Raw genomic sequence first — 13,336 nt, 5'->3', positions numbered from 1 at the left:
GACAGACACCATCCCACATGCATGCGCAACTTTTGAATGACACTACACCGTCATGAGGTGGGGTTGTCTTCAGTGGCTTTTGCCCCAGTTTGGGAAAAGCACTTCTGCGTATATCTAAATAGCTTTTCCTTCTGCTCAGAATAACACTTGTATTTGTGTTTAAATCCCGTTATTTTAAAAGGATTTCTATTGACTTGAGCATGTACTTAATTTTAAGTACTTGCTTATATATATTTCCTGAGCATGGATGATCTCTTAGTCTGGGCCCTATGTAGCATTACTTTGTAACACAAAAGTATCCCTTGAATATTTGTCTGTTTGGTTTCATTTTGCAAGAGACTTAATATCAGCATTGATTTTTTTGTAGAGTTTGAGACTTTTCTAAATTTTGAAACTAGCAAAAATTAGAAATATTTACAAAGACATTTTCAGAGCTGCTTTAATTTTTAAAATAAAGTGGGTTTCACTTTGTATAAAATCAATGTTGGTTTAATTCCTACAGTTAAAAATAATAAAAATTCCCGAGGAACATTTTTGTAAAAACCCTTTACATTTTCCCCCCTCCTTTGCTCAGCTCTATTTATTATCCGACTTAAAAATCCACTTGAATGAGAAACTATTAGAATGAGTCTGTTTTCCAGCAGGGCGGACAAAATCATTTTGCATTACACTAAAAAAATAGAAATGATTTTTAGGTTAAAATACTTTATGGATGTACTGTGTGGTAGGAAGAAAAGTTGGCATTTTTTTCTTCTAGGAGTGAAGATGCATTTTGTATTTCTGTGCTTCTAGAGACAAATCTTCCTTTTTGGGTATTTGGATATGAGTTTCCCCAAACGTCATTTCCAGAATTAGGTAGACATTCAAATTTTAACTTGGTGCCAAATTTGATTGTAATTTTCTACCCACATAATGATCAGGCCAGGGCAAAAAGACTAAGGATATCCCACTACGTTGAGAAATACACCCTACATTTTTTAAAGTGTGCAGCGAGCATCTAATTTGAGATGCCATAAGTGGGAGCGACATCAGAAGAGAGTTAACAAAAATCGCATGCTTTTAACATACCTTAAGTCGGTATGTACTCCTCACTCTGAAAATGTAGGTCATGTTTACTCTGTTTCCTACAAACAGCTCCTGTAGAGTGAGTGTTCCTCTAATATGCAGCGGTGATCTTTGCTTGAGGGCATGGGCTGCCTGAGGAGCTGTGAAGGCTGTCGCCTCCCTCCTCCCCTCACCTAGGCAGTGAGGGTTCACAGTTTGGTTACCTGGTGCTAGCGGTGGCCCGTCCTGGCCCTCCGTGTGCACACCGTGGCTGGACTAGGCTGCTGGCTTGGTAGCCCGGAGTTACTTGCTTGTGGCTGTTTGTGTAAGAAACTCTTCTGGGGCTAATACCAATTTCTAAATGTATTCCCTCCCCACAAAAGGTTTTACTCGCAACTCAAGCAGCGTGTCACCTCATGGCTACGTGCCAAGCACCACCCCTCAGCAGACAAATTATAACTCTGTCACAACAAGCATGAATGGCTATGGGAATGCTGGAATGTCAAATTTAGGCGGTTCTCCAACCTTCCTGAATGGATCTGCTGCCAATTCTCCCTATGCCAGTGAGTATTATGTGGCTTTTCTGTATTTTGCACATTTTCATTAGAAGAAGATGGTGATTTTTCTGTGATACTCAGTATTTAATTTCTATTTTGAGCACCTGAAACAGAGCGTGATCCTTTCTCTCCTCTCCAAGGCAGTGACCTTTGAGGCACTTTGAAGACATTAGCGTTGCCAGCAATTCTCTGCTCTGTTGTTGTTGTTGTTGTTATTATTATTATTATTGTTGTTGTTGTTGTTGTTGTTATTGGTGGTGGTTGTTGTTATTATTATTATCATTATTATTATTATAAGTCTCATAAGAGCTTAAAAGGAATAATGTCTCTCATGACTTGGGCTGATAGTTTCATAACTTACCTTATACCTGTAAATAAGAAACACTGTCCTCAACATTGCTAGAAAGCAGGGATGGCATAAGTGACTTAGTGTCCATTGGAGGGGATCAAAATTCAGTTGTCAGTACACAACTTTTTGTTGCAGTGGGTATGAAAGGAAGCTAAGGATATTTGCTGCAGGAAAAATAGGTTTTTCCAGCTGGAAGATATGAAGGGCAGAAAAGTTAACTGTAATAAGACTGACATTTCCATAAGCTGCATGATGATGTTTCCAAGACCTCTGAGCAAATAATATGTCCATAACCTTTATAGAAATTATGAATTACTATTTGGCCTAATCTTGATGGCTTATACTCCATTTGCTTTGTAAGTAGGTATTATATTGACTTCACTGAGAGCTTAGTACTAGTCAGTAAAATGTAACAATGGCTCTTAGAGTTTGTTTTAGTGTCTGTACAGTGAATGCCACAAAGATGTAAGTCATACAAATCCATGGTGTAAAGAGCTTATGGTCTACAGTCCCAGTTATGGAAATATTTATGTGTAGGACTAACTTTCTGCATTTTGATATTAAAGGTTTAGTAACTTGTTTAAATATAAATACATTTCTATTGGTAAAGGCCTATGAACCTCTTCTGCAGCCACTCGCACAGCTCAGAAATCCCTATGCACATGAGAAAATTAAATGAATAGGACCTGCCCAATTCCTCTGACATTACTCATGTGGCATAAGGGATTCTGCTGACATCTGTAGAAAGCTGCTAGCAGAATCAGGCCAGAAGGTCTTGTCATATAAATAGGTTTATAGGCTGAGACCCTAGCATGAACAGGACAAACAGACTGCTGAACATACCAAGGTTTATGCAGCAAATCTTAAATTTAGTGGTGTAACAGCAGTAATGAATTATTTTGAATTGCATTGCTAGAGTTCAGAATTAAAAAGGGGATAGTAACCCTGATTTAAAAAATTACCTCCAAGGCTTCTTAGCTGCTGCAAATTTAGAAGAAAATATTTACCCACATAACTAGTACTTATAACCTGGGAATTGCTAACCAGTTATTATTTTTGTACTCTAATAATAATGTAGCAAGTAATGTTACAAAGTGCCTTACTTATTAAGTTGAATTTACTGTCACAGAATCTGTGCACTCTGAATTCATAATATAACATGATTGATGAGACATCTCTTTTTGGAGACAGATGCCAGTAATGCATTTAAAATACTCTAGCAGTGTATTATTTCATATTTATGAACGAAGTCCTCTTTAGAATAGCACTTCACTTCCCAGCCCTGGTTCTCTATTCTGGTTATATTTTGGGAGGTTTTCTTGGTAGATCTGTCATTCTGCTAATGCCTAATCCATTGAATCAGAAAATGCTTCAATCATGACCTGAAAATTAAAAGGTGGCATTCTTAATTAAATCAATAAACTAATTGCTGTATAGTAGCAATTCAATTTAGGTGCTTTGATTGCTCTCCCTTAGCAAGTACTTCCAGACACAGAGTGACTTCAGACTAAGATTGTATCTGTCAGACTGTGAAACTTTGAACATTTAATTTCCATTAATTGATTTCCTCAGTGTTAACAAATATGATATCAGATTCTCAAATAAGAACCTAAATAGGGTGATTTTTATCAACATAAATGCAAATAAAATAATAATTCAAAGCCCAGATGATAGGAATTTTACTCTATAATATGTAATTATTCATAGCCCCCTCATGTATATAAGCAGTTTCTAAACAGGACGAAGAATGAAAGTGTGGGATCTTACTATTGGTCCTTTGCTTTTTTTTTGTTGGATAAGAGGGGAAACTAGCAATGCTGTCTGAATATAAAAGTAGTTTGCTTTATTTACCTGAAAACAAATTCACTTAAAACCTCAGTGATAAATACATGAACCAAAGATATTTATCTCACTATACAGTAAAACAACAGTTTAAGGATATATGTATCTAAAATCTGAACCTCCTATAGAGCAGGTCTGCATTTTGGACAATAAGTTCAGTCCCTAAAAAAAAGGAGAGCTTTATGTCTACACTTTTTTAGAAAAACTGAAGACTCTCATTTTATTCAGTCTTGTAGTTAAAGCCAGATCTTCATTTGATATAAACCAGAATGGCTTCATTCAATCTCATGTTCCAGCTGAGATTCCAGTCGATGGCTCTAAATGAAAATGTTGATTGACTGTATTCAGACAGTGGTCATAGATACTCTGGGAGAATTATTTGTCTTGACCATTATAAAACAGACTTTCATTTTCAAAATTCTCCATCTCGGCTGAGATATGACATGCCAACTCCATTCCTGTGCATAAATAAACCGGTCACGTGAGAAATATGAGTGTTTTTCATGTCACTGAGAATTCCTGGGAAGTCCCCACAGCAGAAACTTTCCCAAAGCTGATGGATACAGCGGAGCTGGAGACTGACTTGGTGCTAGTAGTTATAACACAGAGAGCATCTGTGGCCATTGGGAGAAAGGTTTAGTGGTTTCTCCCGTTGGGAGAGGAAGGAAAAGCATGATTTCTGTTAGTTATCCACACGTTTTTTTGTGCCACAGACGCTGAAAACACTAGTGCCAGGAGACCAAAGGAGTAAAAAACTGTCAGAGCAGCCATGTCATAGTTGCTTCATGCTGGACAGCCTCCATATATATATGTGTGTGTGTGTGTGTATATATATATATATACTTTCACAGCTTTTGGAATAACTGCTTTTAAACCCTAGTCCTTGCAGAGTTTGAGAGAGAAAAGAAACCCAAACATTTTTGCTGACGTTTGACAAGCAGGCTGACTGGGTCACCGCTAAGACCTCTCTATACCTTCTGCAAGTTTGCTTGAAACCGCTTAGGGCTTTCTGGAGCCATCTTCCTACAAGGAAAGCATGGCTTAAATTGCTGGTTTGGAAGGCCAGTTAAAAACTCACATTTCCAAGTTAAAAATTCCAGATCCAGATTTGTACTTTAGCCTCTCTCCTTGCCCATCAGTTTTGTAACCCCTGAGTTACCTACACAGTCTGTATTCCCTCTTATCCACCTACAGAAAAATGTTACAAATTCGGACCAGGGTAGTGGCTAATGCCAATCACTAGAAAAGTTGGAAACAAGATGGCAGGACAGGGTTGTTGTAAGAATAAAGAGTTGCAGTGACAAAGAATTAAGGGAGTGTTTAAGAGCTTCTAGAATTACTGCCCCTGAACACCTGCAAAACAAAACAAAACAAGAAGTGGGTTTTCTGTAGCAATTGATCACACTTTGTGAACAAGCAGAAATCTAACTGCAGTAAAGGCCTTGGACATTTGAAATTAGACCCAGTGCATCCAAGAAGCAGAGTTCTCTTGTTTCTACAGCCTGCTGATCATCTAATACTAAGGAATGCTTTTTGGGGGGTCTTTTTTTCCTCTAGTTGTGCCATCAAGTCCGACAATGGCCTCCTCCACTAGCCTCCCCTCAAACTGTAGCAGTTCCTCTGGGATTTTCTCCTTCTCACCAGCCAACATGGTCTCAGCGGTGAAACAGAAGAGTGCTTTTGCGCCTGTCGTGAGACCGCAAACTTCTCCTCCTCCCACCTGCACCAGCACCAATGGCAATAGCCTGCAAGGTAGGTGAAACCAAATCTGGAGCATAGATGGCTGCTCTCAAAACCGTGAGTTCCCAGCGCCTTGCAAGGCTCTAAGCGACACTGAGTTGTCAAAGGGGATAGAAGACAATGGGAGATCCCTGGTGGTCTCTGTCCTAAAGTTTCCTCCTGTAAATAGTAACTGGACTTCACCACCAGCCCACCTAGTACCATGCAGGTGTTTGGCAACCACCCTATCTCTAACTCGACTAATACTGCTGAATTGAGAGGCTGTGTCTTTTAAAGCACAGGCCTACTGTTATGATAAAAATGAGTAATATTTCAGCTTACTAATACCATCCTTTTTCTTTCTTTCCTCTCTTATTCCCTGTTGTCGTCCTTTATCAGACCAGTCTTTTGTGGACTCTAGCAAGTACTCCACTGCAGGGTCTCTCCAGGGGCTGGCCTTCTCCTGAAGTACGTCACTCAATCTTCCCTTCCTTTTTTTCCTTTGTCATAGTACACTTGTGCAGAAATCCTACTGAGAGCAAATAGACTGTTACAGAGCTTGGCTCAAACCTTTGCCTTTCATAAATAGAAGACACATTACACACGAACAGCAGCATTTTCCAGTTTAACTCGTACCAGGGCAAACATTAGTCTCCACTGATTAATGTACTTCTGTGCCAATTAATTCCCTAGATGGCGCAGGGCCTTTTTGAAAGCCTCTTCAACTGTTGGTATCAAGGGGCTGCTCCTTTTCTGCATCCCTTCCCCTCTCATTACAAGGTGTTCCAGCATTAGCACCCAAATACGTTTTGAAGCGTTGATGCCAGCCAAGGGAGTGACAGACAAAAGCTGAGGATGCTGCAAAGACCAGCACTGCCCATTTCATTGTTTGGTTCAGCCTGTTTTACAACACTGTGCCTAAACCTTCCTGTGTAATTACCTCACTACGCATTAGTGTGCCGAGAGAGACCTTTTCATGCTCGCTTAGACCAAGGAGTTTCCATAAGCAGATGCAGCCAGCTGCCTCCAACTGTGCCAGAGGTGGGAAAGATTTTGCGGTATGTGTTGTGCTTCCCCCAGACCTGGAGTCTGTTTTCCTTTCCACGTGCCTGCGCAAATTATCCAAAAAGCATTGAGCAGGGAACAAAATCCTTCATTTTTAAAGCTGTGTTCAGAAGGAGCTGTGCAGAGCAGGGGGAGGATAGTTCCACAGACTCCACATGTCACTCTACAGCCTCTGGAAAGAGAAATGCTGGGCTTGTGGGCATAATGCTGATAGCGCCATTAACAACCAAAAAAAATCTATATGCAGGCGGAGTGGAAGGAATTCATTCATAAAAGCTGGGATCTATTGTGACTGAAGGAAAACACTGTCCTCAGTGCATTTTACACTGGTGAATTGGGAGGAGGAATCCTTGTGGATGTACACACACATACACAGAAATTGTGAATACTAGGAATGTATAAGCAGAACTTGGGTACCTTCAGTCAGGACGTTGTTTTAAATACAGACTGTGTCAGGAATAAAACACAACAAAATTTTCAGATGAGCTGTAGTGTTTGGGAGATTAATTTTTGTGTGTTTTAAAAATTTGGCACTGCCGACAAGCTATAAATTTTAAAGGCAACAGCTAAAAATGTTTCACCTTCATATTAAAAAAATAAAAAAGGAGCTAAGAGTTGTCTGCTAGAAGCTTTTGAACACGCTAATGTTTTTTTCTTCTCTTCATCTTGTCCCAACCTGCTGTTGTGAGTGGAGAGCAAAAGCAAGTAACAGGAGAAAGCTTTTTCAGGCACTGTTTTTCCTTTCACAAGACATGGAATTCCCAGATTCCACATATTCAGTTATGAAAAGCAATTATGGAATGAGCTGAGAGCAGCGGATGCAACTGGGGCTTGCTGATTGCCTCCTCATTATGTCACATCCAGATCTGTAATGCCCAGAAACCACACAGATCTGAGTGTTTCCCCTAATTTTTATTTAGCAATTCAGTTTTCATAATAAGAATGAGACACCAAGAGATGGTTCATTTCTAGGTCATCATGGAACTTCTTGGTGAGTTAAAGACACAGAGCCTTTAGTCCCATGCCTTCTGACACCACCTGAGGCTTGTAATAATCACTCAGAAATGCACCGCCTGTTGTGCCTTATTGCTTAAATAAACAACTATGTATAAGGAGGCTGTCTTATCTCTCTTGGGCTTCTGGATACATGGGGAAGCAATCAAGCTTTCCTTGTGTAGCTTACATATCAGCAGAACTCACTAAAACAACACCTAGAATTAGCTGTTGTTCTCTTTGCCATGCAATTTTGTAAAACTCAAAATACACTATTTCCGTAATTTGCTAGCAGCAAATACAAATTAGTATATGATAGAAGAAATAATGCCTGTTGGTGGGACTTTTTCTACTCTCTGCCCTTCCTTTCTGGAGCTGGTATGATCTCATACCTACACTGTTTCCCACCAATATCTCTGTTTTCAGGATCAATAACATGCTACAGCTGAGAGAATTTGCATGACTAGATGTAGCATTTACAGAATAAAAGTAGAGTGATATAAACGAAGACTTGGAAAAAGTGGAAATATCAAAGACTTTAGGCAGAAAGGATATAATTTTGCCATTTGCCTTGTCATTTAATTCAGAATTTCAGACCTCATCAGAAACAATAATACTTTAAAAAAATGAGCGAAGATCTGCATCTGTAGCATTTGTTTCCAATGGCAAAAGGTGCATAGCTGATGTGTAACTACAGGGAAATGTCTAAGCCATGAAGGGAGGAGTTGCAATTATGTCACCTTTGGGCTCTTACCCAGGGTAGACAGCTGTGCTGTCCCAAGAGAGAGAATTTTTGACCATTTCTTGTTGAAATCGATTTGGTTTTGATGAATCTTTTAGCTTGAGAATTTTTTCTTGGAATAATATTTTGACATTTTCTGAAGTGTAGGTATTTTTTCTAAAGCAAAACAACATCTTGTTTTAAAGTTTCACTAAATTTAGAATTCAGAAAGGGCTGAAAAGGACAAAAAAGGTTAAAGTAGAATGCACAGAGGATTAATTATCCAGCTGACTCTGCTCAGTTACACTCATCACATATAGGAAGACTCTACACATTCCTGTCTGCTCAACTCCTTGTTTATCTGGGCAGTAAAGGAGGGAGCACTGTTGTCAGTATTGCTTTTCTCTGTGCTCTAACATACGGCACTGACATCCAAACACTGCAGTCCCACCCCTATATTCTGCTAAACAACTGCCATCCAGAAATCTCCAAGTGCTTTACTAATAGGGATAAAAATTGTTATCCTCAGGTAAGAAACAGAAACAAATCAAATTGCTTGATGTAATACAACGAGCTAGGAGGAGAACTGGGACAAAACCTGTGTCTTGGGTCCATGCCTTCATGAGTCTTTCATATATTCAGACAGGGAAAATTACACTCTCACCCTTAGCTGTAGGTGGCTGCCTTGCAGGGCTGCCACAGCAGAATTACAGTCTGGTTGACTGTATCCATCACTGTCAATACCTGTTTTACTGATGCCATAGAGGTCCGTGCTTCAGGGTCCATATCCTGACCCACACTCTTAAGGATCCCAAGAGCAGAGTAGGGAGCAACCACAACAGTGAGAGCATTGCTTGGCTTGCGTTTCCTTCATTTTTAGTCACATGAACCAAAGAGACAGCCCAGTTGTGAGGATTCAGAACTTCTTATTTGAGACACTGCTGAAATAAAGCCCTTTGAGACTCTTTTTAAACAAAGCTGCTGTTGTCTCACCCAGTGTTGATTAGCTCAGCTGGTTAGAACGCGGTGCTAAATTGGCAAGGATTCTAAAGAAAAAAGCAATATTGAATTCATCCTATGACTTGCGATGAAGGAGACAGAATAGCTATGGAGATAATAGGAAAATGCATCCACAGATTATCTCCATGGTAGAGCCAAAAAAAAGTCCATGAGAGGAAATACCTCAGCAAGGAACATCTAAGACATGGTGGTGTCCTCTATGCTGCTCACTTGAGTGTCTGCCTGTAGGGCTTAAAGCAACTTAAGTCACCTCTCTCGCTTTTATCCTCATTCTCAGCTCCTTGAAGAACCCATATGTGGAGCGGAAACAGTCAGTACAGTGATTCCACATAAAAACATTGCTGAATGTTAAATTCCAAGAATCGAAATGCTGCTGTACAGTTGCAACATGTCACCTCTGAGGATGGCCTGTTGCAAACATGTGGATGTGTTTTGCATTCTTGCCTTCTCCTCTCATTTTATTTCATTTAATCAGCGCAGTTTACTTGAGCTGTTCTCCCCTTGCTGATTAGACTTGTAATTCTTGCACATATGGTGGTGTTTGTGGAGAAAACATTTCCCTCCTCTCCCCCTCCAACCCCAAATCTGTGAGTCTTTTACTTTGGCTCTGTTCTTATCAAATAATTGCAGCTGTAATTAAAGCACAATGAATCAGCACCAGTCACAGGGTTGAGTTCTTCCTTAAGAAATTATATGTCCAGATGTCTGAGATGGCAGGCAGTTCTAGCATTTAAATAATGTGCCCGTGAAATGCTGCCAACCTGAAGGCGAATCTGTTTTCTACCTTTTGGCAAATAACCGTACAACTAGTATTTTAAAGATGCATTGTTGTTACAGTTTTCATCATAAGCTTGCATGACTACCTCCTGTAATGATGTGCTTGCTCACAGTATACCACTTGGACACTTGGTATGTCTGATCTGCGTAGAGTCCCTGGTAAATAGAGGGAGACCAAGCTGGAGGTCAAGCTAGGTGGAAGACTGTACCTGTTGACTTTTAATGAATGTCTCCTCTTTAAGAGAGGTGGTGGTTTCATAGAAAATTATGTTAGGAAGCATAATAAAGAAATACTGGCGATTCAACTAAGCCAACAAAAGAGAAGGCATTCTAAATTAACACTAACATACGACTCAATGTAGTTGGTGATGTCTGCTACAAGTGTAATAAAGCCATGAGACGCCAGTCTGCTAAACCACCAGTTAAGGACATATTTCAATTTGAAAATTGAATTTGAGAGTTTAAGTCCTTTTCTGAGCACCTGGAAATGCATACCTAAGTCCCAGGGCTGAACACTGAAATTGTAAGAGAAAACTGGCATAGGAGAATGAACAACTGTTAGTGTGCCTAATGCAGCTAACACCCTACCAGATCTGTAATATTGCTGGCCTATGGGACTCCAGCCATTTTCTCATATGTGGAGCAAGTATCTGCTTTGCTTTTAAAAGAGTAATAGAATGTGTGGCAATGGCTGGGTGAGGTTTAAGCCTCCTGAGCATTTTGAGATTTTGAAACTAAAATCAGAAAATTAAGGTGGAGTCTGATTCTGATATCAGGGGAAGTGCACTTTTTCTGCAAGAAAATCACTAATTTCAGCAGAGTCACTTGCAATTTAAACCACTTTCCGAGCAGAATGAGGCTTCCCATGATTACTGTGTACATAGTTGTCTCTACTGGCTGATACTTATATATAAATTTAATTCACAGTATGGCTGAGTACGTTGCTAGTAAATGTTTAAAAGCTCTGAGGATTTTAAGAGTTGCTTGATAATGCACAAAAGTAACTTCCCCCCCCCCCTCTTTTTCTCTCCCCCTCCCCTCCCCTTTCCTTCTGACAGCTATATCTGGCATGATTGTTCCCCCCATGTGAAAGAATTGCCTTGAAGAATTTTATTAATGAAGAGGTTGAATTCTGCTTCAGAGAGAATCTGATACAAGTCCCAGAGTGGAACTTTTTACTCAGGCCTTTTTAAAAATAAAAAAGAAATAAAGAAGAATCTTACAATAACTGCGGATTTTTAAACAAAACAAAAATCACCATCCTTGCAAATACTGAAATTAACAATCTACAATTGCAAGGTGTTGATTCAAGTTGTCCATCCCAAATACCTGGGAGATATATTTATTGTATGTTGGTAAAAAAATCCACTTTTTTTTTTTTTTGTGGGGGTGGGGGCTTGCTTTTTTTTTCCTTCTGTTTTTTGTGTTTTTTTAAGGCTTGATTTAACTCAACACCATTTGTCTTTTATAAATCATAGGATTACACAAGGGACACTAGAGATGGAACTCCACATTTTTAATTTATGATTTTTTTTTTTAAAGCTGTGTAAAGAAAAATGAAGTGGTGTCATTTACATACAAGTCTGTATGGGACAGAATAGAAGTGCCAGTTAGTTTTTCGTAGAAGAATTATGGCCATTTAATTAAGGGTTGGCTCATACAGGTTGCTTATCCAGTGGTGACTAGCTAATATGATGCATTTTTAATGTTCTAATTAAATAGATATCACTCCCTAGAAAGCCGATATTTTTGGATGGCAAGGGCGGGATGAGGGGTGGGATTAGTAACCTCTGTCTTTAATATCAGGCTAAATAATTGTGTAAATAATACAACAAGAAAAGTTGGTGAAAGCAAAGGTAAGGCTGCAAAGAACATATTTCCTCTTGAACTGAAAATTCAGTGCCTCTAGATATAACGCTAAAACTGCAGAATTAGCTTAGCACGGCTCTCTCTTTAGCTTGTATATCAGAATCTTTCCAAATGAGTGGCCTTCTTGAAGTTTAGCGTCACCTGAGCTGTGCATAAAATGCCATTTGGATTTTGCCTAGCCGTCTAACGGCACAGACTGCAGCCATCACACGTGGGGTGGTTCTGGCGGAGCCCCTCTCCCCTTGATCTGTTTGTTTTTATGGGGCAGAATGAGAACAGACTCGTCTGTGGTTCTGCATTCTCACAATCTAAAAGCACACGTTTTCGTCAGCCTCCCGCTAGGATTGTTCCTGTATCAGTCGACCCTCTCAGTTTGTATCATAATATATTAAGCAACAGGTAACTGCTTTTGAATAGTACATGGAAACATGAGTTTGGGGGGGTGGGGGGTGGGGCTGTTAGGCAGGTTTCAAATCAAAACCATAGCTTCTGTTTTACAAAAATTTTGCTATCATTATCTGGGAAGTGTTCTTAAAAACTATTAGTCAAAGAGGCAGCAAAGCTCTGAAGATGCATTACCTGATATTTTTTCTTTGCTGTTGTGTTTTGTATGTAGTTATAAATACTGTAGATTTTTTGTGATTTTTTGCCAAAGTTGTTGTTCTATTTATACATTTTAATGTCTTAAGACAGTTTTTCAATATCACAAAAAAAGAATTTTACTGCATATTTTGCAAAAAGAGCTCACTACCTTTAGCTTGCACATACTTGCAAAATTAATTAAAGAGAAAAAAAGCTTTTTGTTTCTGTTTTTTGTTTGTTTGTTTTAAAGGGGATTTTGTAAAATATCCATATAAATAATGTATTTATCTTTGGAATTTGTACATTGCTTTTTATCCCCTACCAATTTTATTTTATTGTGTATGTTTGCTATGTGAGAAGTGCTGATTTGTTTGGTCATTCACCGTTGTATTAGCTGTTTAAATGTGATTTTAAAACATTTCATTTATAGGTTTTTTTTTTTTAGTATTGTTTAAAACCATGCTTCCATTTTTTTTAATTTCCACCCAAAAGCCATTGTCTATTTTTGTATTATTTGTAAGTTAAGAAGTTTTTTCCAATATATGGCAAAAAGTAGCATATTATTCTTGTAGCATTTAGTTATGTAGATTTTAAAAAAAATGTATCCTTTGCTTTTGAGGCTTAACAAAAACTAATGCTGTTTTACTCTATTAATATGCATGGGATTTCTCCTCTTTGGAGTGACGCATTTTTGTGCATTAAATATGGGGAGAAACTTCATAGAACTCAATGAAAATACTTTCTTTCTTAAGTCTGCTTGTATATTTCTCTGTCTTTCACATAAATATAAACCAGCAG

General features: G+C 38.8%; 1 protein-coding gene across 15 annotated transcripts in view; it reads left to right on the top strand.

Moving 5' to 3' along the window:
- EBF1 (EBF transcription factor 1) overlaps positions 1-11,177 on the top strand; it is a 281,895-nt gene extending 270,718 nt beyond the window's left edge. For 5 of the 15 annotated variants that reach the window (XM_075715910.1, XM_075715909.1, XM_075715908.1 and 2 more), the window contains 3 exons: positions 1,428-1,607; positions 5,350-5,544; positions 11,146-11,177. In XM_075715910.1, coding sequence (XP_075572025.1) covers positions 1,428-1,607; positions 5,350-5,544; positions 11,146-11,177 — 407 coding nt within the window. Of the gene's footprint in view, positions 1-457; positions 461-1,427; positions 1,608-5,349; positions 5,545-5,910; positions 5,979-11,145 lie in introns of those variants that run through there. The other 10 variants (XM_075715904.1, XM_075715902.1, XM_075715901.1 and 7 more) reach the window with 5 other exon arrangements.
- The last annotated feature ends 2,159 nt before the right edge of the window (positions 11,178-13,336 follow it).

This window comes from Pelecanus crispus, chromosome 8 (genome assembly GCF_030463565.1).
Source record: "Pelecanus crispus isolate bPelCri1 chromosome 8, bPelCri1.pri, whole genome shotgun sequence".
Taxonomy (NCBI): domain Eukaryota; kingdom Metazoa; phylum Chordata; class Aves; order Pelecaniformes; family Pelecanidae; genus Pelecanus; species Pelecanus crispus.
Note: the sequence above shows the minus strand (reverse complement) of the source record. Positions and strands in the feature narration are given on the sequence as shown.